Genomic DNA, 25,319 nt, shown 5'->3' with positions numbered 1-25,319 from the left:
ACAGAACAGGTCAGGACACTGTTGCAGTTACAAGCATGCCAAATTGAGAGAGAGAGAGAATGCAAGAACTGTGAGATTGGTGATGTAAGCTCAAAATTTAGTGCAACTTCAATGCAAGATATGCTTTTGATGGTTTCCACAATTTGGAGAAAATCCAAACAGATTCTGGTCATATGTAAAGTATACCAGCAGTAAGGCACCTTCACTGCGCATTAGGAATGATGATGATACTGAAAACAGCACCACTTACGCGGAGTTACTAAACATGGTTTTCTGAAATTCCTGCACCAAAAAGGATTAAGTAAATATTCCAGAACTCGAATCAAAAACAGCTGCCAACACGAGTAAATAAGTAGTAGATATCCTTGGTGTAATGAGACAGATTGAATCGCTTAATAAAGGAAAGTCTTCCAGTACAGATTGTATACCAGTTAGATTCCTTTCAGAGTATGCTGTTAAAATAGCTCCATAGTTGTCAGTCACACACAACTGCTTGTGTAATGCAAGATCCGTGCCCAAAAACTGGAAAGTTGCACAGGTCACACTGTTATTCAGGAAAGGAAGTATGAGTAAGATGATGAATACGTAAGATGCTGAATAACATTCCCACATCACTGATGTCAGTTTGCAGTAGGATTTTGGAACATATACTGTGTTCGAATATTATGAATTACCTTCAAGAAAATGATCAGTTGACATGTAGTCAGGACAGAGTGAGAAAATATTGATCTGGCCCAAGGTGCTATAGTTAGTGGTCACGTGTGCATGAGGTGTGCTTGCTTGTGTGTACGAACGCTGTGTGTGTCTCTTTGGATGAAAGTAGTATGTGTCTAATTGTACCTGTATGCATCTTAAAGTGTCTTCTTTATGGTAATTAGCAACCTGTCTTTTCCTACGTTATTGATATTCCCACCTGGAGTTTTCATTGTTTGACAAGTGATACTTGGTGTTCCCCAAGGAAGTGTTATAAGCCCTCTGCTATTCCTAACCTATATAAATGATTTCGGAGACTCTCTAAGCCAAACTCCTAAGCTGTTTGCAGGTGATACTGTCATTTATCATCTAACAAAGTCATTGGAAGATCGAAACCAATTGCAAAATGATTTAAACAAGATATCTGTTGAACTTAAATTGAAATCAATAGATTATGTTGTGGAAAAGGTGAACCAGATACTGTTTTTTATTGGCAGAACACGTGGAAGATGTATCAGGTCTACTGAAGAGCCTCTCACCATTACACTTGTCTGTGCTCTTCTGGAATATTGCTGAATGATATTGGATCTGCACCAGATAAGACTGAATTAGCATAAAGTTCAAAGAAGGGCAGCTCATTTTGTACTGTCAAGAAGTAGGATAGAGACCGTTATGAACATGATACACAAGTTGGGTAGGCAGTGAGATCTTTTCACAAAATTTAAATCACCAACTTTCTCCTCCAAATGTGAAAATGTTATGTTGACACCCAGCTAAATAGAGAGAAATTATCATTGTAATGAAATAAGAGAAACAGGAGCTCCTGTGGAAAGATTCAAGTGTGTGTTATCCAGCATACTGTTCAAGAGTGAAACAAAAGAGAAATAATACAAAGACAGTCCAATGAACTGCCTGGCGGACACTTAAGTGTGAACTGTAGAATAGTCATGTAGATGTAGATACAGATGTAGGCAATGGGAATGTAGTCATTTCAGCATAAAAAACTTCAATTTTACACCTGCACAGTGTAAATACTGGAAATGGAAGGAAAAGTATGGTTTACATTGTGCTATGGTGAAGCAACATCAGATGATTACGAAATTGGTTATCTTGTACATTTAAAAGTGATGTACTCAATAAAGTCATAGGACAAATGGGTATGTCATGATTACATATTAAAAAAACTGTACATTTTGATACGTTTAAAGTCCTGTTATTGGCATTTTTAATCATTAAAAGTAATTATATTTTGACATGTTTTAAATTTTAAACTGTATAAAAAGTTAAAGGTAGTTGTTTCAATTTCATTAAATTCTATAATAGTTGCAGTGGATGGTGTGCTGCTCTGGTCTAGCAAACAGATACCATAACTGTCCATACATAGCTGCAGCACTCTCAAAACATGGAGAAACCTCTGCTGTTTGTGTGTTTTTGTAGTAATTTGAGTGGTGGCTATGTCTGTGGCTTAATACAAGAGCAACCAATGACAAAAAAAATATTTATTTGTCGGACTCGAGCATTAAACTTTAGAGTGCCATTAATACTGCTAATACTTTATTCTCCAGTTTCTTATTTGGCATTAATGAATATGATTATAAATGCTATTATTTATGCTGTCTAAAAGTTTGCTAGCACATTTCTTAATTAGATTTTTTGGCATTGTTCTTATGTTGAATTATTTTCAGTAACTTTTGTATGTTCTTTTTTTGTGACTGATTAATTATGAAACGAGCCTGACTTTGTTGTTTTGGGCAATGTAATAATGTCACGTACTTGTGTAATTAGAATTTGTGCATGCTCTACATTTCATTCCTACCCCCATATGTTGATGCAAAGAGAGACAGTGTTTTAATATTTGAAGGAATTCTACATATGAAATTATTACTGTGTGTATCAGTTCATAGTTGAGAGAGATTACAGCTCTTTAAAACCCAACTGAAATTTAATTTTCTCTCTGTAACATTACTCATCATCACTTTCATCTGGTAAGTATTCTACATAGTCTCATAGATGGCTTGCTAATAGGTTCTGGCAAAATGCCCTACTCTGTGAATGTATAAAGGGCATTAATGAGTGAATGTTGTTGACCTTTTCTGCAGATAATTGCTGACTGAAGGGAAATTTATAGTATGCACTCCCAGGTGAATTACACCTTTATGGCAACCTTTTTATCTGATACTGAGGAAGTGACCCACAAAACGTTGTTTTTTCTATGAACATAACATGGACGAAGTAGGTCACCAAAATTAGGAAAATTATTCTGCTCAAGTTCAGCTACATTTATTCATGGGTTCCCAGGAACTAATGCAATCAAATTATCCCAATCCCAAGGTATATCAATTTCTGGAGTTCTTTCTTTTCTGTCCCTGTAACCCTGTCCGATAGCTGTATGAATGGAGTGGACTTACATTTGGTTGTGACCACATTCAACGAACTTATTAACTTCTAGCTTACTACGCCAGTATTTTTCCTTGTGAAACATATTCGTGAGCATGACTGAGTTTAATATTTGTGGTCTGGCCAGCACAGGTGTCACTAAACATATTGAACTCAAAGACTTCTTGAGGTAAATGTAGAATATGCTTGTGAATACAAGAAACTGTTTCATTTATCCATTGCCAGTAATAGTTTCATCCCACATATAACACTAAGCAGATTTGTGCTTGTTGGTTACAGAGAACACAGTTAAATTGAGAGGGCACAGCGGATGTGGTAGAAAGCTACCACACTGTATAAAAGGTGTGTGAGCAAACACATTAGCAAATCAAAGCATAGGAAAAAAATGATCTAATTTTTCCCTACTTTTCACTTTGTTGATCTTATTCTGGTCATAACTTTATTCAAATGAGCTGTCTTTTCTCTTTCTAGTTTGTTTTTTTCCTCCCTCATGATGGATTATTTTTAGCTGAGGTTTGTACATGTCATGTTTACCACATGTATCATTCTTGGGTCAATGGAAGGACATACATGTCTGTTTCCTACGTATATGGTTCTCAGACCTATAGAAGAAAAAGTTAAAATTTTTGACAGATATTTTACTTAAATAGCCTTGGGCTCATAATGAAACACTGTTCTTCTCAAAGTGTGTCATGTGTAATCTGCAGAGCTTAGATATACGTAAGCCAGAATTTAAGTATTTCTTTTGTGGGTGAAGTCTTGAATAACGACTACAGTAAACAGTAAATATGCTATGTGATTTGAAATTTTATTGTTTAGCATCTTTTGGCACATATTTTTATCCTCCAAGTCGTCCTCGACAGTCTTTGTGGGAAATGCCACAATTACTAGTTTTAGATACATTGTGTGGCACACCTGAATTGTTTCCACACTAAATTTTTGCAAGAAGTATTTTCTTGGACAGTGGTGTCCACTGGGATGTATTGTGTCCTTCGAACGGTTTTCTTTGGATATTGCTATTTGTTGATTTTGTGCCTTACTCAATAGTGTGTAAATCTTCTAAAATCTTTTTCCCATTCATGTTTATTAAATTTTTCAAAGCATTTTCTTCAACATTTACATGGTTGTTTCAATCTCTTGCCCAGCTGCTGTACTGCTGTTGTCAAAAGTATTGCTTACATTGTATCCTGAATGTTTTTCGAATATTACAAGCCCTTTTTGCTAGGTCAGATGTTCGCTTTCTTGTGCACTTCTTCCATGAAATTATTGCTCTGCCGTTTCGCCAGGTGATAATCTATCCTCAGTATTACTGTTACTTTCTGTGGCATACCATTTTCTCTTACTTTGTTTATTGCTGAATAGTAAGATTGCAAAATCAGAAGAATCAGATATTGTTGTTCTGATATTTTATTTATTTATTTGACCTTTGATAGCTAATGGTCATTTACCTAGGTAAAAGGTAAATAATTGACAGAGTACAAAATATATGTTGGTGACGTAATATGGTAGCATAATGATACAAGTATCAGATGCAATATCTAAAAACAGGGAATCAGCTGAACCAGCTGTCTCATATGCAGTTATATCATACAGATGTTTTGCGTGTGACACAGGGTTTAATTTCTTCCCCTTTATTATGTTGTTGCACCACATTCAGATGTAGAGGGTGCAGATGTGTCAGTAGTAGTTATTTCATGTGTTTAGTGTTCATAGAAACAACTGCCAGAAAAATCAACACCTTTGTCTGAAAGAAGAAGTCATTTTCAAACCAGATGTCTCAAATCTAGCAAAAATGAACCTAACTAACTCACAACTTTTGAGCTCACATTAATGTAACTCGCACTACATATAATTTCCCTCATAAAAATTGAAAACTTTGAGCCTACCCTGTTGTTTTCTTAAAGAATGTCTGCTAACCTCTGCATCACATTACAATACGAATATGTTTTCACAACATTTCCTGTTGTTATAATGTCATTCAGAGGTTAAACGGTGACAAGCTGCAGTCAAAGAATGAACATGGGAACTCAGTCACATAACTAAATGCTTTAACCAAAGTTGACATTGGTTGTTCCAGCAGTGAAAAACATACGTGTATAACTTGGTCACTGTTTTGGTTGATTACATCACGTACCTCAGTTTCATGAAGAGTTGACATTGGTTGTTATTGCATTAAGCCACAGATATTATGTTTGAATTTCTGATCACTCACTAACTCCATGCATGAAACCCATGGGAGAAAGCATTTTATTGTGATGCTGATACATGAAAATTATAAAGTTGTAAAATCAACAGTATTAATGAATAAAGAGGAGCATTGACTCACCAGTTGCTGAAACCCAAGTAACTCATGTTATGCTAAACTTAATAATCCAGTTGACTTTTGAACTGTTCCAGAGATTTATTTTTGTTATTTTTTTGGTGCTCTTAACAGATGAGGAGGAGGAGGAGAATGTACTTTCAGACAGAGAGACTGACAATGAGGAGATGGGAGAAACAGACAATCCACAAGACATTGTTGATTATGACTCGGAAGAAAATGAAGTAGCTGAAAACCCCAAACGTGTTCCTGGAACATTAGCAGCAAAGGAATTCTTTGAAAATGAAGCAGAGCTGTCAGAATCTGAATGGGATAGTGAAGACGAAGATGAGAGAGATTTAGATAACCTGGAATGGGAAGAAGGTGATGATGAAAATGTTGATCAGAAGAAGCTGAAGGAACAGTTGGGAAAAATACATATGTAAGTTTGTTGACAAGTTTAAATTATTGTGTATTTGTCAGAAAAATGAATATGTATTGTTGAAAATTATGTAAAGTCCATGGTCTTATCAAGCAAGTCAGCTTATGTACTCCATATTTGTAGATTTCAAATTTGTTCGTATTTTACAGTGAAAAAATTTGTGTCAGTAAGTCCATCATTATTTTTTAGTAAAAATTGTAAGGAGTAACTGGGATTAGCAACATTGGCCTTGTCATCGTCATTTTCACTCCAAAGACTGGTTTGATGCAGTTCTCTATGCATGTCTTTCCTGTGCAAGTTTCTTCATCTCTGTATAACTACGGCTGTCTGCTTGCTTTTTAAACTGTTTCTAGTAGTGAAGCCTTAGTGTCTTACTAAAATGTTTACCCGTAATGCTCTCCTCCATTACTAGAGACCTGAAAAATTTCCAGTTTGTGATAAAGGCAAATAAATATTGGTGCGTGTCTCCCTCAAAAAATGAAAACACAAAATTACTTCATAAATACTATTTCATAGCAAATTGTATCCAGATGAACTATTTTATCAGAGATAGTTTAAAATAGCTTTTTTATGCATATAAATATAAAAAATTTAAACAGTTTTCAGCAACTGGTACTACACATCATCTGGCAATGCCTAATTTGGAGAGATAATGTGCATAAGAATGAGTCTGCGAAATAACATGATGGCTCTATCTGCACCTCTGTCCACATTAAATCCACCAACTATCAACAATACCTGCATTTTGATAACTGTCATCCCTTTCACACTAAAAATTGCTACCCAGGGATGGCATATCTGCAGTGACAAAAAACTCCCTCGCTCAGTATGCTGAGGATCTCGCTATGGCCTTCACAAACAGGCACTACTTCCAGACCTAGTCCACAGACAGATCTCCATCTCCCATGTCATTTCCCCTCACAATCCCCAATTCTCCCACCACCACCACCACCACCACCACCACCACCACCACCAAGAACAGGCCTCTTAATCATCCAGTACCACCCGGACTGGAACAACAGAACCACATCCTTCACCAGGGCTTTGAATACATATCATATTGCCCAGAAATGAGGGACATCCTACCTGAGATACTTCATACCCCACCTATAAAGTGGTGTTCCATCGCCCACCCAACCTCCACCAAGTACATGCCTATGCCACGCCCAATCCCAACCCCTTGCCTCCAGGATCAGGTGCAAAACCTGCCCAACCCACCCACCCAGCAATTCCTATTCCAGTCCTGTCAAAGGTTTATCCTACCCCGCCAGGGGCCGGGCCACCTGTGAGAGCAGCCATGTCATTTACCAGCTCTGCTGCAATCATTTCACAGCATTTTGTATTGGGATGACTACCAACCAACTGTCCATCAGGATGAGTGGCCCCTGCCAAACTGTGGCCAAGATCAAAGTACACCACCCTGTGGCACAGCATCCAGCTGAACGTAACACAGTTGATTTCAATGGCTGCTTCACTACCTGAGCCATCTGGATCCTTCCTTCCACCACCAGAAAATTCAATTTCCAATCAAGGTTTCATATTAAATAACAATAAAAAAGCTCAAGGTCAGAGAGAGGATGGAAGAGGAGATGGAGAGAGAGAAAGGGAGGAGGAGATGGATAGAGATAGGAGGAGGAGAAGGAGGAGATAGACAGAGAGAGGGGTGAGGAGTAGATGGACAGGGAGGGGGCAGAAGGGGATTAGGACATACATTCAATTCCCAGACATATTTCACAGTTGTGAATCATTGCTGGTTTTGCGAGTATCTGTATAATACAAATTCATCTACAATAGTCTATTTTAGTCCCATTCATAGATCCTGTAATGTATTTCACAGACCAGTTTCATGTTTATGGAATTATAGCAAGCTTTTTTAAAGTGTTACTGCATGACTTAAATATCACTCCAAATATATGACAACTGTGTGCCTTAGTTTAGAACTCACCACTGTGTTCCCTGAACCACTCCATCACACTCCTTGCCTTGTGACTTGGCGCGTTCTCTTGTTAAAAACTGCCACTGCTGCCAAGACACATGATCGTCATGAAGGGTTATGAATGGCCTGCAACAAGTATAGGATACTCCTTGGCCATCAAGGTGCTTTTCATGAGCTCCACTGGACCCATGGATGCTCACGTGAATATTCCCCAGAGCATAATGGAGCTGCTGCCAGCTTGTCTCTGTCCTGCACTAAAGGTGTCGAGGAGTTGTCCCCCCCCCCCTCCCCCCCCGTAAGATGAGTTCACACCCTTGCCTTGCATTGACATGATGGAGGTATAGCAATTCATCAGACCATGCAGTGCTCTGCCACTGCACCAATGTCCAGTGCCAATGGCCACATGCCCATTTAATTCAGTCGTAGTTGCCGATGTCATGGTGTTAACATAGGCATGTGTGTGGGGCGTCAGCTGTGGACGGAGGCCCATCGTTAGGGGTGTTCAGTGCACTATGTGTTCAGACACACTTGTACTGTGCCCAGGGATTAAGTCTGATGTTAGTTCCCTCTAAGTTCGCTGCCAGCCCTGTTTTACCAGTCTGCCCAGCCTACGACATCCGAAATATGTTGTGCGGATTGGCCACCCAACCCCACGACGTTTGGATGTGGTTTCACCTTTGTTTCGCCACATGGTGAAAATGCTAACCACAGCTCTCCTCGAACACCAGACAAGTCGGTCAGTTTCTGAAATGCCCATGCCGAGCCTCCAGGCCATCAAAATCAGCCCTCAGTCAAACTTGGGTAAATCGTGCAATTTCCCCAGTCTACACATGGGCAGCACACTACCTGATAGTACATGCACCATGCATGTATCCGACTAGAAGTCATTCCTCTCCAGGTGACGCTGTTATTACCTGGATGGATTTATATCGATAGTAGGTCAGTGTTAATAATGTTCTGGCTAGTTAGAGTATCTGCCAGTTGGTATCTGTAAAATGTGCATGCAGTGCAATCTCTCTCTATTTAATAAATGATCAGGGATTATCAGGTGCTTCAGTTGTAAAAGGATTTTTTGCGGTAGCTGAACTACCATAAAAAGATGTGCATTTATTTGGGAACATGGTGGCTTCATAAAGCAACATATCATATGAAAGCACTTCCCCAAACACACTTGTTCATTAGATCTTATCAGAGAGAGGCAAACAGAACAAAATAATGCTAAGTATGCACCTTTCTACACTTGCTTTTATCAGCACTAGTGAGGTGTTGTAAAATTACATACCTTGCAGGAAAAACTAACAGAGTCAAAAGTCTGCCTTCAGCATTTCTCTTCTTGACTGCCCTTACATGGCTCAGCAAAATTTCATGCTTGTCAGTGGAGTTGTTTCATTTTCTGTCGAATAACAGATAAATTTAATGGTAATATAACAAGTTTTGGGGTTATGGACAATATATTTGTTCTATTTTAAAGAAATATGTACCTTAATTGCCCATAGGGGGTTCTTGTGTTTGTGTAGTTTTCTGTCACTTGCAGAACACATGGTATTTTTGTACAGTTTGTTGTTTGCAACTAGTCAGGATTTCTCTATAGTATTTTACTTAGCTAGAATAAAATTTTAGATCTAAAATGAAAGTATTTGTTTGTATGTTTGTTTCTACTGTGTTAATGTTACACTTTACTACTTTGTTATATATGATTTGATAATTATTTTCAGCGTTTGTTTGCTACGTTACTGTAATGACTTCCAAAAATGTTCAGTAAAATTTCCGTTTGTGAGACCGTCAATTTCACGTGTGAGGAAGCAGACACTGTATTATTAATATTAAATATGGAGCACTTTCCAAATGGCCCCTAAAATATTATTTATTTAGTCACAAACCATCTTTCAGTGTAATCTATTGTCTGATGACAACTGAATGTCACTGCAGCTTAAACTACTCATACAGATATGGAGGGTATGTGAGACAATAATATATACACTGATCAGCCAGAAGATTATGACCACCGATCTACTATCGAAATACACCTATCCAGGCAATAGCAGCGTCACCTGGCGAGGAATGACAGCTAGTCATATACACGCATGATGCGTGTAGTATCAGTGAGCGCGCTGTCCGTGTATAGAACAGGGAAGGTGCACGATCAATCTAAGTTTTACTGAGTGCAGATTGGGATGGCCCAGAGGCTCATCATGAGCATTTTGGAAATTGCACGACTTGTTGGGTGTTTGAGGAGTGGTGTGATGAGTACCTTCAACACATGGCATAACCAAGGTGAAACCACATCCAGACGTCATGGGGTTATGCAGCCACAGATGTCATAAGCTGGGCAGACTGGTGAAACAGGGAAAGCAGCGAACAGTGGCAGGACTAGCATCAGACTTAAATACTGGGCAGAGTATAAGTGAGTGTGAAAACAGTGCACCGAAAACTCGTAACGATGGGCCTCTGCAGCCAACGACCCACACATGTGCTCATGTTAACTCCACGACAACGGCTACTTCAACTGAAATCGGCACATGACCATCAGGACTGTGCATTGCATGAATCCGTTATATTCCAGGGGAACAGCTCCTTGACACCTGTACTGAAGGGTGGAGACAAGCTGGTGGCAGCTCCATTATACTCTGGGGGACATTCACGTGGGCTTCCATGGGTCCAGTGGAGCTTGTTCACCATGATGACAAAGGAGTGTTGTACAATGGTTGCAGACCACGTGCATCCCTTCATGATAATCCTGATTCCTGACACCTGTGGCATTTTTCAACAAGAGAATGCACCATGTCACAAGGCCCAGAGTGTGATGGAGCAGTTTGAGGAACACAGTGGCAAGTTCCAGTTGATGTGTTGGAGCCCCCAACTCACCAGACCTGAACCCAGTCAAACACATGTGGGATGTTCCCTGGAAATTACAGGAATTAGATGACTTGTGTGTGTGTGTGTGTGTGTGTGTGTGTGTGTGTGTGTGTGTGTGTGGCGCGCGCGCACAGATGTGGTGCCAACTCCCTCCACCGTCCTACCAAGGCCTCATTGCTTCCATGCCACAATACATTGCCACTGTTATCCATGTGAAAGGTGACATACAAGTTATTAGTTAGGTGGTCATAATGTTCTGGCTAATCAGTGTAAAGGGATTACAAAGAAAAACATTACATTCCTATGTCATGAAGAATTACAGTATTTAAATTTAACTAAAATCAAAAAGTTAAGTTATATGTGGATATCATTAAATTTAACAACAGGTGAAAATTTAAGTTGATTTTACAATTGTAATCTATATCTTTAAAACTCAAACTTAATTTGACACTAGGGAAAATGGAATTGTGTTTCATTATTTAAAACTAAACTGGCATTCTTGACTTATGTTTATTGATTTTGCATATATTCAGTAAGGTTGTCTTTCTGGTTTTGTTAACAGAATGTAAAATTTCACAGTCAACATTGTGTTACGAAAAGCAGAAAGGTGACCCACCTGCAATTACATGAAGTAATCATCCCATTATTACGTATGTCAGCCCTGTCGAAAATGCCTCCTACCCCACCTGTGAAGGTAGCCATGTGTTATACCAACTCAGTTGCAACCCTGTGCAGCATTCTAGGTGCATATGACCCCCAACACAGAGTCTGACAACATGAATAGTGACTGCTAAGCTATGGCTGAGAGACAACTGGATCACCTAGTTGCTGCGTGTGCTGCCCAATACATTGTGCTAGAATTTGATTGCTTCACAGCCTGTGCCATCTGGATTCTTCCCAGCTCTTAATTACACGTGTGGGAATGCCTTTACAACATATTCTTTGTTCCCATAACCCCCCTGGCCTCAACTTCCTATAGCCCTGTATTTCACACACCTATTGCCTTCCCTGCTCCCACTCACTCCAGTCTCACATTAGCACTCTATCTCCCCCTCCTCCAGTACACCTGCATAGTCTCTCCCCCCCCCCTCCCCTCCATTCCCCTCCCCCCCCCCCCCCCTTCCCTGCACAGCCTTCTGCCACTGTATGTAGCGTCCGACCATCATGTCTTAGACATGTCTCTGCACACTCTGAAGCAGCACTACAGCATTTTTCCCTACCCCTACCCTGCTATGCCTCTCCCTCTTGTCTCCATGCCTCCTCTCTACCTCCACTACCCAACTTAGCTGAGATGGCTGCACACTGCACTGCTGTCGGGCCGTAGCATGCTGAGATGATAGTGGCTGTGGGCTGTGTGTGTGTGGGTGTGTGTGTGTGTGTGTGTGTGTGTGTGTGAGAGAGAGAGAGAGAGAGACCACAGGTTTACCAAACACAGTTTCATTTTTTCCTCTGTTTAATGAAGTTTGATGTATGCAAATATTGGATTACAATTGTAAATTCAGCTTTTTCATTTTTAATAAAATGTAATGGTTTCTGTGTGGCATAAAAAATGTAATACTTTCCTTTGTTAACACTTTGTCTCATAATTTTGTGTGTCTTGTGCATCTTTATGAGCAGTAACTGTGTGTGTCACACACAGTTTTAGCTTTGGTTATGATATTCAGCCAGTTCATGATTAGGTACATAATATTGTGAAGAATATAAAGAAAATGTTTTGTGTTTAACATTGTTGTCATGTTCAGTGAAACACCTGTGGGGGAATTTGACTAGCAGAATTATGATATAACAAAGAAGCATGTGCTGAATTTAGCTGGTGATTTTTAAGAGGCATTGTATGAGTGATAAAACATGGATCAACTTTCATCCTTGTGTCATAAGAGGCTAAGCAGATGGCAGGTTGTGCTCACTGGCACTGACTCAGTCTTTCATCAGTCTGCTTCATAACATATAATTTATGTAAAACAAGTGACTCTCAGGAAAAAAGATAAATTACAGTTTTCTAAATTGGTTCAGGAGACACAGTGAAAAACTTAAATAGATTACCTGTAATCTTAATTCTCTTCAGACTATAACGTTTCTCTGATGTGATTTTAATAACTCTCAAGATTTCTAGTACTTTTGTTTAGTACTAGTATTCTCTATTTTTGCAGATGTAATTCTTAACTATAAGGCACATTTGAAGTGTAAGGGCCATGCATATTCACTTCTAAGCATATTTTGTTAATGTTGCACCAGCTTCTTCACTTCTGTATAAATGTTCTCTGCCTAGGAATTGAGCAGATGACAATGATGGTCTGGAGTCCATTGTAATATGTTGTCCACCAAGTGATTATTTCCAGTGCAGGAATAGGTGATAGTCACAGGATGCAAGGTTTAGGATGGGCGATTAGTAAAGTGCCCAGTGGAAATTCTGAATTTTATGCTTGGTCTTAACAGTCATGTGCAAAAACCACTTCTTGGAGGAGAGGACTATCCCAGATGACAGTTTCCTCCACCACTGTTTTTGTAAGAGACGTCTTAATTTGGTGGCTGTTTTTAAGAATGCCCTTTTGTTCCCATTAAATTTGTCACCTTCATTTTTTGACTTGAGTGACAAGATTGTTTAAAGTTTTCAGTTTTGGTGAAGTTGAATGGTGCCATTGCTTTATTTAGATTCTGCTTTTGAGTGCAGGACATCCCTATTATGTTTCCTGTAATAGTCTGGGGAAAACAGATCATCGACAGATTGTCAATAGCAATCCCAAAACACTTTTTAGCTTGACATTTTTTTTGCTCCTTTGTGTTGTTGAGCTTATTAGATACCTGTCTTGCATACAATTTGTGACATCTGACCTTTTTTGCAACAACTTGAGAAAACTCCTCAGGCACAGCACCATGTGTCTTTCACTGACTATTTTTGATCCATTTTTTTCACAATCTCACTGGTCTGTAAACTGAGCCTGATGCTCCACTCTTGCACTCGTGCAAATTTGTGTGGCCAGTTTTAAAACTGTTACATGATTCTCTAATATTTCCATCAGTCATTACTGTAGACGTTTCAACTAGGGGCAACTAATGAAGACTTTGATTCTTTTGCGCGCGCACACACACACACACACACACACACACACACACACACACACACACACACAAAGTCAAATTGCAGCTTTCACTCGACATCCATTGGGATCAATGGTATTTGAAACCATTCTTGTTTGTTTTCACCTCCCTCGCCCCCCCAATCACTGCCCAACTGGAGCAGATCAAGGACTTCTGTGGCTTAGTAAACTATCAGCAAACCACGCTGCATTGTGCAGCTTTGTTCTGAGCTGCAAGCCTTTAAATATAAACAAATGCCAATTATTTATTGATAACATTTCATATATCACTCTGCTTTAATCTTGATTTTCTTTTCTTAGAGTTTCAGATATATTGGATCTCACTTAAGTTTGTTAATAACACCTTCATACTTACTAAATGTTAAAAATATATCATGACATTTTATTCTTCTTTTCTCCACTGAATGTACAATCAAAATTACTTATCTGGTAGTGTACTTATTTGACAACTTACTTTTTCTCCCTATATAATTTATATTAATAATTTAGTTGTATACATCATTACTTTATCCCATGAATTTATTTTTGTAGTTCCAACAGCAGTGTTTGGCTTTGTGGCTTTTGTCACTGTTTTTACTGGGCAGTTCAGTTCTTAGATTGGAGAAAGGCAAGGACACAACACGTGTAGTACAACTGTACCACATCAAGCCCCTTTCTATTGTTTTATTTCAATTTTTATTCTGCTAAAATAGCTTTGGTACTTCTAATTTATCTCATTGCCCATGATGTCTTAGATGACTCATATTATCCCTCTTGATTTGTGAGTACTGGAGTGTCCCAATTGGTACTTTACAACATTGATATGCAGGGTTATCTATAATGATATTACAAATTTTCAAGGATGGTGAAGGGAAAGTGTATCAGTCAGTTCCAGACTAGGGTCTCATACTTCAAACTGAGTTGAAAGGTATAAGTGAAAATCTACTCAAGTTCCACCTTAGCCTTGCGCAGTGCTCAAATGAAGGGCACCTGTTTGGAAATCCTCACCATAAAATACAGAATTCCTGCTGAATACTCCCCAAAACCTTCAGATAATTTCCCCTGTTGATGAACTAGTAATGGCGCACATAACTTGATGTCAGAGAAACTGAAAATCCTAAATCTACGGTACTATAATAATGAATTCCATTTACCTGCACAAGTTTCATGAGATGCTACATTTACAACAGTTGTGCAAAAAGGCATCCCCCAGTGTCAGTGTAGGAATGGTATTGTGGCACAAAGTTCTGTGGACCTGTTCTATTATCCCCCATGTCGTTTGAACAGTCTCCCAGGCAGTAAGAATTCTTTGCCAGGAGATCCCCTTCAGTGTCTACAGACATCTCGTGCACAAAGCTCTTCACATGGTCCCACAAGAAGAAATCAAGTGGGGTGGCGTCAGGTGAACATGCTGCCCATGAAATGACTGACCTCTTCTTCCTATCAGTTTTATGGGGAATGTCTGATCCAGGGCTTTTCTAATCCCTCAGACCAAAGTGTGGTGGGGCTTCGTAATGTTGGAACCACATTGGTTAACAAATAACAAGTGATCACCTTGCATGTACCTGGGTTGTGCACAGTGAACAATGGTGCATTTAAGTGAAAATTAACAAATGTAATAAAGTGATGATCATTAGTAAGGTGCTGCAAGAACCATTGGCTGAGCAAGACACAAGGTCCAAAGTCATCAGGAATCGAAGCATACACTTTTTGCTGATGGTAATGGTGTAGCTGCATTTTCCCATTTTCACTTATAACTTTCATCTCGATTGTTTCTGGATGAGGGTCTCTTACCTCAAACCAGGTACATTTATCCTTCTCCATCGTTCCCGAAAGTTTGTACCATAATCACGAAATCACCATGTGTTACAGTATCTGCACTATGTGGTATACGAGGGTTGGAACTTATAGTGGAAACTATTAATAAATAGAGGTACATGAGTGCACCTGTTACTGTCCTTCAAAGTAGTCACCGGTGTTGTGTAGAACCCGTTGCCAGCGATGTGGAAGGTGTAGTATACCATTAGCAGAGCCTGTTCTGTTGATGGTGCGAATGGAGCGGTCTAAAGTTATGGTGGTTCTTGTGTATGACTGATGGTGTTATCCTAATGCCTTACGTTCCTCCACGGCAGACCGTCAATGCACAGTATTACTGTTCATTTTTGGAACATCACCTGCGACCAGCTTTGCGAAAGAAGCGGTGACACTTTCTGCACAACCCACCTATCATTTTGCATGACAATGCACAGGCGCATACAGTGCAAGCTGTGGCTGCTCTGTTTGACCGATGGGACTGGGAAGTACTGTACCATCCACCATACTCCCTGGACTTAAGTCCTTGTGACTTTGATTTGATTCTGAAGATGAAGGAACCACTTCGTGGTATTCACTTCAGAACTGTTCCAGAGATTCGACAGGCAATAGACCGCTCCATTCGCACCATCAACAGAACAGGCTCTGCTAAAGGTGTTCTACGCCTTCCACATCGCTGGCAACGGGTTCAACACAACGCTGGTGAGTACTTTGAAGGACAGTAGCAGGTGCAAACATGGAACTCTTTTTGTATCGGTTGTGAATAAATAGTTGATGTTATTTAAGTTCCAACCCTCATATATGAAGAATATCTTTGGCTTGTCAGGTTCACAAACTCAAAAATAGCTTTTTTAATCCATTTCAGTAAGTTCCTCTTAAATAGCATGCACGTCATGTAGCAACAGTACGATCAACTGGTGCATGTTATATTAATGACACAGACCCCCTGGAATTGATGATAGAGATCAACTTCATACTTTAGATCTGAAGATGGCTGCAGTCAACCAAAATAAATCATTATAATAAAAAAATATGTTATCTAGACTGTACATTTTTCATAAAATTGTTTAAGATGTTCACCATTTTCTTGTAGTGAAACAGAGTTGCCTTTCTGTATTGATGTTATTTGTAGGCAGTTGTAAAACTTGGTCTTTGACAAGCCCGCAGAGAGGAAAAAAAAAAAAGGGGGGGGGGTCTAATGTCAGGTAACATATGAAGCATGGAATTGTATGTCCTTTGCCAATCTAATCTAACATTCAGGAAATCATTGATCCAACACATCTTGCACAGTCTTAGCCCAGTGTGGTGGTGCACCGTCTTGGTAAATGGGTGTTATTTGATGGCCAAGTATTTGTGTCAAAGCATGAATGTAGTAAATCAAGATAGTTGATGGGATTAACTTTTTTAAAGAAAAAAGAATGAATGGTTCAACTGTATGATAATCATACTGCACACATTCACTTTAGGGACACCAATCCTATTTTCATTACAGTATACAGATTAACATTTCCCCAGACAAGAGCATTAGGTTTGTGTTTACCATACCATTTACATGGAAAAATAAATTATTTAAACTGCAATGACTGTGCTCCTGCTGGTTTACAAATTGTTCGCACAGTACAGCTGTACAGGCTAAATATGGAAGACAGTCCATGTGTAGCGCAAGGTCCCTGCCCACTGTACTCTTCAGTGGCAACTGTCTCCTGGTGCCTTGAAGTGTCAAAGAATTCTGCATCTGCTCTTTTTGAATTGCTGCTAGCCGTGATGCAAAACCTTCAAGAATGTGCTCAACAAATTGCATGCATTGATGACTAGTGTTGGGCTGTTAATCTTGCAACATTGCAGTCATCATAGGTACAACTGTGAAGCTTATGAAGCTCCCTGTATGTAGTTGCCTTAAAGATTAGGAGCTCTTGAGGGCTCTTTGACGAGACTTGTATGAAGAACACTGGAACGGCACATGTATGGGTTCTGTCTCTGATTCACTTTCCCTTCAGTGGCTAGAGGTTGTTTCACATCACCACTGTCTACATGCCTTTAATTGCTGTATCAGCTGTACTGTTTTTGGAAGTCCTTTGTACCTCAAAGCCACATTTGTTCTAATTACTCGATTCCACACACCATATCTTTTCTTTAAGAGTCATAATTGAACTTCACTCTTAATCTTGCCTGGAACAAAATCATAAAAATATTATCTAAGTGAATGAATTACTGAAGCCAATATCTATTCATATACACTGGTGAGCCAAAACATTATGGCGACTGCTTACCGCGAGACTGAATTCTGCCTTATGATGTTATGGGTATGTGACACAATCGGGAAAATAAGCGACTTGGACAAAGAGCATATTGTTATGGGCCAGTACCTGGGATTGAGCATCTCCAAAACGTTGATTCTGGTCAGCTGTTCATGTGTTATTGTGGTCAGCATCTATGGAAAGTGGTTGAAGGACAGTGAAACCATAGATAGGTGTTAAGTTGTTGGACATCCAAGTCTCAACACAGAGCATCTGTAGGGCAGGAAACATGATCTGTGGCAGATCTGATGATGGAGTACAATGCTGGTGCAGGCACAAGTGTTCCTGAGGACATCGTTAGTGCACTTGGGGCTCTGCAGCAGACGACCCCTTATGTGTTCCCAATGTGACCTAATCACATCATCTATTAAAATGCTCATGGGATCATCAATATTGGTCCATGGATTGTTAGACAAATGTCACATGGTTGGATTAACCATGTTTCTTGTCACACCAAATTGATGGTTGTGTCCACCTATGCTGTCATGCAGGCAAATGACTACTTCAAACACACACTACGCTACGGATGCAGGTTGGTGGAGCCAGTATTATCCCCAGAGGTACAGTTATCTGAGCTTCCTTGAGACCTGTGATAAAAATCAGTGGCACCTTGATGGCTTTTGACTGCAGGAATGTTATTGGAGACCACTTGCATCCCTTCAAAATTGATGTCATCCCAAGTGGCAGGTGACTGTCAATACACCAGCTTTATGCTAAAGTGGTTTGAGGAATAGCATAGTGAACTCATAATTATGTCTTAGTCACCCAACTCACTCAATCCGAATGTAAAGGAACACATCTGCGGTGCTATAGGGCTCCAGCTCTGTGACCACAAATGACTGGCCTGCAATTTACAGGATTTGTGTGACCTGTGTGTAGACATCTGGTGCCACAGATGTCCTGAAATCTACCAAGGATTTATTGATTCCATGCAATACAGAATCACAGCTTTATTGCATTCCAAAGGTCAAAAACTGCGCTATTAAACAAGTGGTCATAATGTTTTTGCTCATTAGTATATGTTTTGTAGTTCTGATGAAGCTGCAATACATTAAATTTATTGACTATTTTTGTGAGATCCTGTATTACATTTACCAGTATTATATTTTGGTCATGTTGCTGAGGACCTCTGTCTATTCACAGTAGCTAGCTCAGAAGCAGTTTATTCAACTGATTTGACCTGCCAATGGTTTCTCTAAATGAGTTATGGCTAATTCTGAAATGGTGCTTTAGAAAATCCTATGTCCACTTTTTTCTTCTGTTGTTGTCCAACTGAAATTTCTGCTCCTTCTCTAATAACTACATGTTAAACTCTAATTCCCTTCCAGTTTAACTTTACACTTTCCGATTTTTAAAGCATTAGCTTTGTGTGTTCTGAGATGACAGGCTCAAATAGCTTTACACACAATGTGCTAACATGTGAGGCAGGGAAGTGAACCAGACCTGTGAGGAATCTGCTTTGTGGATTAACAGAAGTAGGTATTGGATACTGCCCAATCTGAGTGTGGTTTTTAGGCAGTTTTACTTGCTCTTTCTGCAAGGGCTGGGCTGTCTCCTAATCTCTGTCTCAGAAAATATTATATATCCACATAAAAGTTAATTGACAACACACGGAATATAGTTTATACATTATTCACAGACAGAAAGTGCAAGAGACTTACAGGGGATGGACAAAAATGTGGAAGCACCAAAACATAACACATTACCATACATGGTATAGGAAAACAGTTGGTATTTAAAACAGCTACCAGCTCGGAATGTTTGGATGCATAGGGTTTCCACAAGTTCTGGAAATCAGGGAATTTCAAAAGTGTCGGGGAAATTTGTAAAAAAAAGGATGGAAAAAATCTAGTTTTGTCTCAGTAGATTAAATGGTTTGTTTACTGAGATGTCATGCATTGTCACTGGATGTGCGCAGCTGAGTACGTGAGCTGCTTCTCTACTCTCTCATTCTTATTGCTTCTTTCCTTTCTGCCACTCCCCTCTGCTTTCAGTCAGTGCTGCCACCACTTCTTGCTGCTAGCCTAGCATCCGCTGTGGTGAGGTGGTGTTTGCTTGGATCTGATTCTCAGAGACTGTTAATGCAGCGGCCAGAGACAGCAGTCATGTGTGCATGAGTTTTGTCTGAATGATTGTGTGATGTGTGTGTGCTCTTGTGTTCTGACAAAGGCTATGGCCAAAAGCTTAGTTGTGAGAGTGTGATTGTCTTTTCTATGAGCCTGTCTGCAGATCAGTGAACATCTGTACGATGAGTAGCTTACTATCCTATCCTCATTAGTATTGATTTTCAGAGTATTCACGTCAGTTATCAGTTGCATGGATTGATAACTGCAGTCTCATTTCGTCAACACGGTGTCTGTGACATGTAAATAGCTGGCCACACCAGTGGACTTCCGTGACTGGCCAAAACCGCAGGCCATTTTTGTGGGTATTTCTAATGGTTTGGGTCAGCCTATCTGAAGCCCATCATTTCTCACTAATCTAGTCTCACTGATCTGCCTTCAAGCCAGATCTGTTTGTGCGTGGTGTAATGAGGCAGATTTCCGTGGTTTATCCATGGACTCAGGACTGCGGTGCTCCTCGGCAGGCCAGACGCCACAGGCAATGGATTTCAGGAATTGTGACTGTCTCACCGCAAGACCACTGTACAGTGTGACATTTCGTAGACATTTTATTTATTCTAGAATATTTTGGCACTTTGAAATTAGTTTATATATTAGAAAGTATGGTTGATAAGAGGAAGAAAATAGTGGCAGTCACTATTTCGTGAAAGAAAAACCACACAGTACTTGTAAAATAACAGACATAACATAGTGGGTAGTAACCGACAATAACAAACATAGTAGAACCAACATTTTATTGGCAGTCTCCTATAATGTTGGTTTACACAACTCTCCCCTGCCTTATACACTTCTTTCAGCAGGCTTACTTTTTCTGAGGTTATTTCTGAAACCAGTGAAGATATTTGAAATCTGTCTTGTGATTTCAATGAAATACATATTTTTGTCACCAATTTTTTTTTTTATTGAATAAAACATATGTGGTCTTAATGAAACATATATAACATTTGACTTGCTTTCTCCAACTAAAATCAGTTCATTGCAAAAGATATTGATGTTAGTACTTAAGATTTTTGCTCACTTGCTTAGAAATACAGAAGTCCTTGCATTTTTTTGTCAACTTATGTCTTTACTTACACTTGAGATCTCAAAATTTATCTCCCCGGGGTCCCAACAGCTCTTTGGTGGGTATATGTGTTGTGCACGTGGGTCCCTTAGCTATTGCAGCCTTTATTCTTCTATGGGCTGCTTTCCCTTGCCCCCTTTGCCCCCTTTGTCTGCCGGGCCGGAGGAGAGACCCACAGACCGAGGGCCCCAAAACCACTCACACACTGTCCGATCCTGACATCACTGCCACCTATTCCATTACTGACAATGCCTCCTACCTTCCTCCAAGGAAGTCAAAGGATGAGACTTCCCTGGCTACCCGGAGGGCTTCACCCCTCCACCTCATCCCGAATCAGGACCAAATTTTTATGGATGTCACCCCATCCTCATTGTTGAAGACCACCGACCAAGTGACTTGACCTCCCTTCGGCTTCTTTGTCTCACCTGGTCTCTCACCACATGATAATCCAGTGGAATTGCAATGGATATTATAGCCACCTCCCGGAAATACAACATCTTGTTTCCTCCTACTCTTCTGCATTGTTCTTCAAGAAACTCACTTTCATTATGACTACTCTCTAAATGTTATTGAGCGTTCTGTCGGAACTGTGCCAGCCCCAGGATAGCTTCTGGAGGGGTCTCCAAATTGGGTTGCACCAATGTCATTAGTGACTGGATCATCTTTCGTACCAACCAGGTACGATAGCAGTCAGAGTGCAGACGACTGCAGCAATCACCATTTGTAGTGTCTACCTCCCTCCAGGTAGACCACTTCCTTTTGTTGAACTGTCTACCTTAGTATGCAACTTGTGCCCCCGTATCTTTTCCTTGGAGACTTCAATGCACACCACCCCTGTGGGGGGAGTGCCACTTCATTTGGTAGGGGTCTTCTACATGACCAACTTACTACAGACTTTGATTTGCATCTCCTCAATGACAGTTATCCTACCCACTTCAATGCTGCTCATGGAAACTTAACTGCTCTCGATCTCACAATCTCCTCCCCTGCTCTCATTGCTTGCCTACATTGGTCACTTCGTGTTGATCTTTGTGACAGTGACCACTTTCCAGTGATTGTTATTCCCCTGCCACCGCCAGGTGGACAGGCCCCCACATTGGACATTTTGCAGGGTCAATTGGTCTTTATATATGTCTGCTGTGCACTTCGACACCTCTCTCTCGAACTGCATTAATGCAGTCGTTCAGGGTATTTCTGCCACTATTCTTCGTGCTGCTAGCACTGCTGTTGCCCTATCCACAGGTCCCCCTCATGGTCGACCAGTACCATGGTAGACCAAGCATGTAGCAATCATTATCCAGGACCGCCGATGGATGCTGGCACAGTGATTTAAATGACACCCTTCACAGACCATCCTCCTCACTTTTAAGTGTCTCCATGCTATGGCTCATTACCTTATTAAGTGGAGTAAAAAGGAATGGTGAGAGCGCTATGTTTCCTCCCTGGGGACGTATGGCTCTTCATCGCAGGTTTGGTCCAAGCTCTGTATCCTTCTGGGCCACCAGTGACAGTCAACTGTCCAGGGGCTTATCCTCCAAGGTGCTCTGTCTACTGACCAATTGGTCCTTGCGGAACACCTTGCAACACACTTTGCAACAGCACTGGTGTCCTCTTCCTATCCTGCCACTTGTGCAAAAACAGAGTTGAACAGATACCCCCCACCCTTATGTTTCAACCCACACCAAGCTGAACCCCATTATGAACCCTTCACTTAATGGGAATTCTTGCAGGCCCTTATATCTTCACATGACACGGCCCCAGGCTGATTCCCTCCACAGCCAGATAATCCAACACTTGGACATTTCACAGAAGCAACATTTACTCAGGGTCTTCAACCCCATTTGACTCACGAGTGCCTTCTCCTTACAGTGGCGAGATATTATAGTTATCCCTTTTCTTAAGACTGGGAGGAAACCAACGTCTCTCGACAGCTACTGCCCAATTAGCCGGATGAATGTACTTTGTAAACTGCTTGAGAGGATGGTTGGCTTCCGATTATGTTGGCTACTCAAATCTCATGGCCTTTTGTCCCCCGTATCAATGTGACTTCCGGAAAGAACAATCTCCAACTGATTACTCAGATTCGAAACCGCAATCCGAGTGGCTTTTACTAACTGTGGGCACCTACATAAGGCATACGACATGGTGTGGTGCCATCACATTTTAGTTACACTCCCTGACTGGGGCTTTTGCAACTCCCTTCCACTTTTTATTTGCGATGTTTTATCCCACCAGCTCTGCTGGGCTCCAATTGGCACTTCACTCAGCATCTCCACTCAGCATCTCTCAGATTCAGGAGAATGGTATCTCACAGGGTTCTGTATTAAGTGTCGTACTCTTCCTCATAGCCATCAATGGGCTTGAAACCTCTGCTGGCCCTCAGGTTACCCCAGCGTTGTCAGTCCACGATTTTTGCATCTTGTGCAACTCCCGTTGTCTGCTGAGTGCTGATTACAAGGCGCTGTCCAACGGACCTCTGCGTGGGCTGTCTCCCATGGCTTCCAGTTTTCTCTCCAAAATGCAGGTTATGCATTTTTGTCATTAATTCATAGTACACCCTGATCCAGAACTTTATTTAGTTGACCAGCTCCTAGATGTTACTGCACAATCCTGTTTCTTGTGCCTTTTTTTGATGAAAAGCTGATGTGGCTGCTCCATATTTGCTGCCTGAAGACTGCGTGCATGTGGAAGCTTAATGCTGTCCACCTCCTGGTCCACACATCTTGGCGTACAGACCATGCTTCTCTTCTCCATCTTTACAGTGTTCTGGTCGTGTCCAGACTAGATTATGGAAGCAGGTTTATGGCTCAGTGGCTCTTGCTCTGAAAATAATTGATCCTGTTCACCTTTTTGGGTGGGTCTGGCTATGGGTGCCTTTCGCACTAGTCCCGTTGACAATCTTCTCACAGAAGTGGAGATTCCCCTCTCTACAAATGCGATGAAGCCAACTCCTTGTTTCTTTCGCAGTCATTGTTCGCAGGTTCCCTGACCATCCCGTGTACCCTGTCCTCTTTGCAAGCAAGGAACATCTCCCTGCTGATAATTGCCCATGGGTGGGATTGCCGGTTGGAATGCGTCTCACTTCCCTCTGTCGAGATCTCCATCTCCATTCACTGAAATGCATCCCGTGTATTTCCTCTCATCCTCCCCCCCACCCCCCATTTCGATGGTGCCTAGACCACGGATTAGGACTGACCTAGTCCAGAGTTCTAAGGTCTCCGTCAACCCTATGATCTTCCAGCATCTTGCACATTCCATCCTTGCAGAGTTCCAGGGTGCTACCTTCTTGTGCACTGATGGTCTTAAGGTGATAGATAAAGTGGGATACGCTTTCACTTCTCCTACTGGCTTAGAACACCATCTGTTGCCAGAATCATGTAGTGTGTTCACAGCAGAGCTTTTAGCCATTACCAGAGACCCTCCATTTTGTTTCTCAGGCCTCCTTCCACAGTGTTTTAATATGTACCGACTCGCCTGCTACTCACGTAATCCTTTGGTCTCTGCTGTCCATGACCTTCTCTCCTTCCTTGACTGTGCCGCCTGCTCGGCTGTCTTTCTCTGAGACCCAAGTCATGTGGGTATCCCGGGGAATCAACGGGCTGATCATTTGTCTAGGTAAGCTGATACTCATGCTCCATTCTCTTTCGTGACTCCAGCTGCAGATATGCAGATCTGTCTCGAATCTCTCTTTGGCCAAAACGGGAATGACATTATGTGCGCTGCTGCTCTTAGTAATAAACTCCGCATAATCAAGGAGGCTGCTGTGCTTTGGTGTTCTTCCTTCTGCTGCTCTTGGAAGGAATCCACTGCTTTATGCCATCTATGCGTTGGTCATACCAGGCTCACCCATTGTGTCCTCCTGTGTAACGAACCATCGCCACAACATGGTTGTGGAGCCAGACTGAGAACATCTCACATATTGGTAGAATGTCCCCTTCTTGCTAAGTATAGTCTTCTTTAATTTTAATATTAGCAGACAATTCATGGATGGTTGAACTGGTCCTCAGTTTCTTCTGTGAAAGTGGTTATTTCCAGATATAGGGTTTTGCTTTACTCCTGGAGCAGAGGCAGGGTGTTTGTGGTTGGGGTCTCTCTTCGCATTTTCTCAGTTTGGGACCCCGTGACCAGTCCCCCGTGGAAAGAACACTCTTTTTTCCAGTTTCAGATTTGCTCTAAGCTTATATGCCTTTTACTGTGTGTGTTTTAACTTCCTTGTTTTATAGTTTTACTCGCCTGACTGGATCCATCCACTTTTAGCTGACCTCTTTCTTCTGTGAGTAACATTGGAATTGCAGGACTGATGATCTCACCATTTGCCCCCATA

General features: G+C 40.9%; 1 protein-coding gene across 2 annotated transcripts in view; it reads left to right on the top strand.

Moving 5' to 3' along the window:
* LOC126481342 (claspin) overlaps nucleotides 1-25,319 on the top strand; it is a 188,026-nt gene that overhangs the window by 134,255 nt on the left and 28,452 nt on the right. For both annotated transcript variants that reach the window (XM_050105034.1, XM_050105035.1), the window contains exon 13: nucleotides 5,525-5,831. In XM_050105034.1, coding sequence (XP_049960991.1) covers nucleotides 5,525-5,831 — 307 coding nt within the window. The remainder of the gene's footprint in view (nucleotides 1-5,524; nucleotides 5,832-25,319) is intronic.

This window comes from Schistocerca serialis, chromosome 5, assembly GCF_023864345.2.
Source record: "Schistocerca serialis cubense isolate TAMUIC-IGC-003099 chromosome 5, iqSchSeri2.2, whole genome shotgun sequence".
NCBI lineage: Eukaryota > Metazoa > Arthropoda > Insecta > Orthoptera > Acrididae > Schistocerca > Schistocerca serialis.
This window is presented reverse-complemented; position numbering and strand designations above follow the sequence as displayed.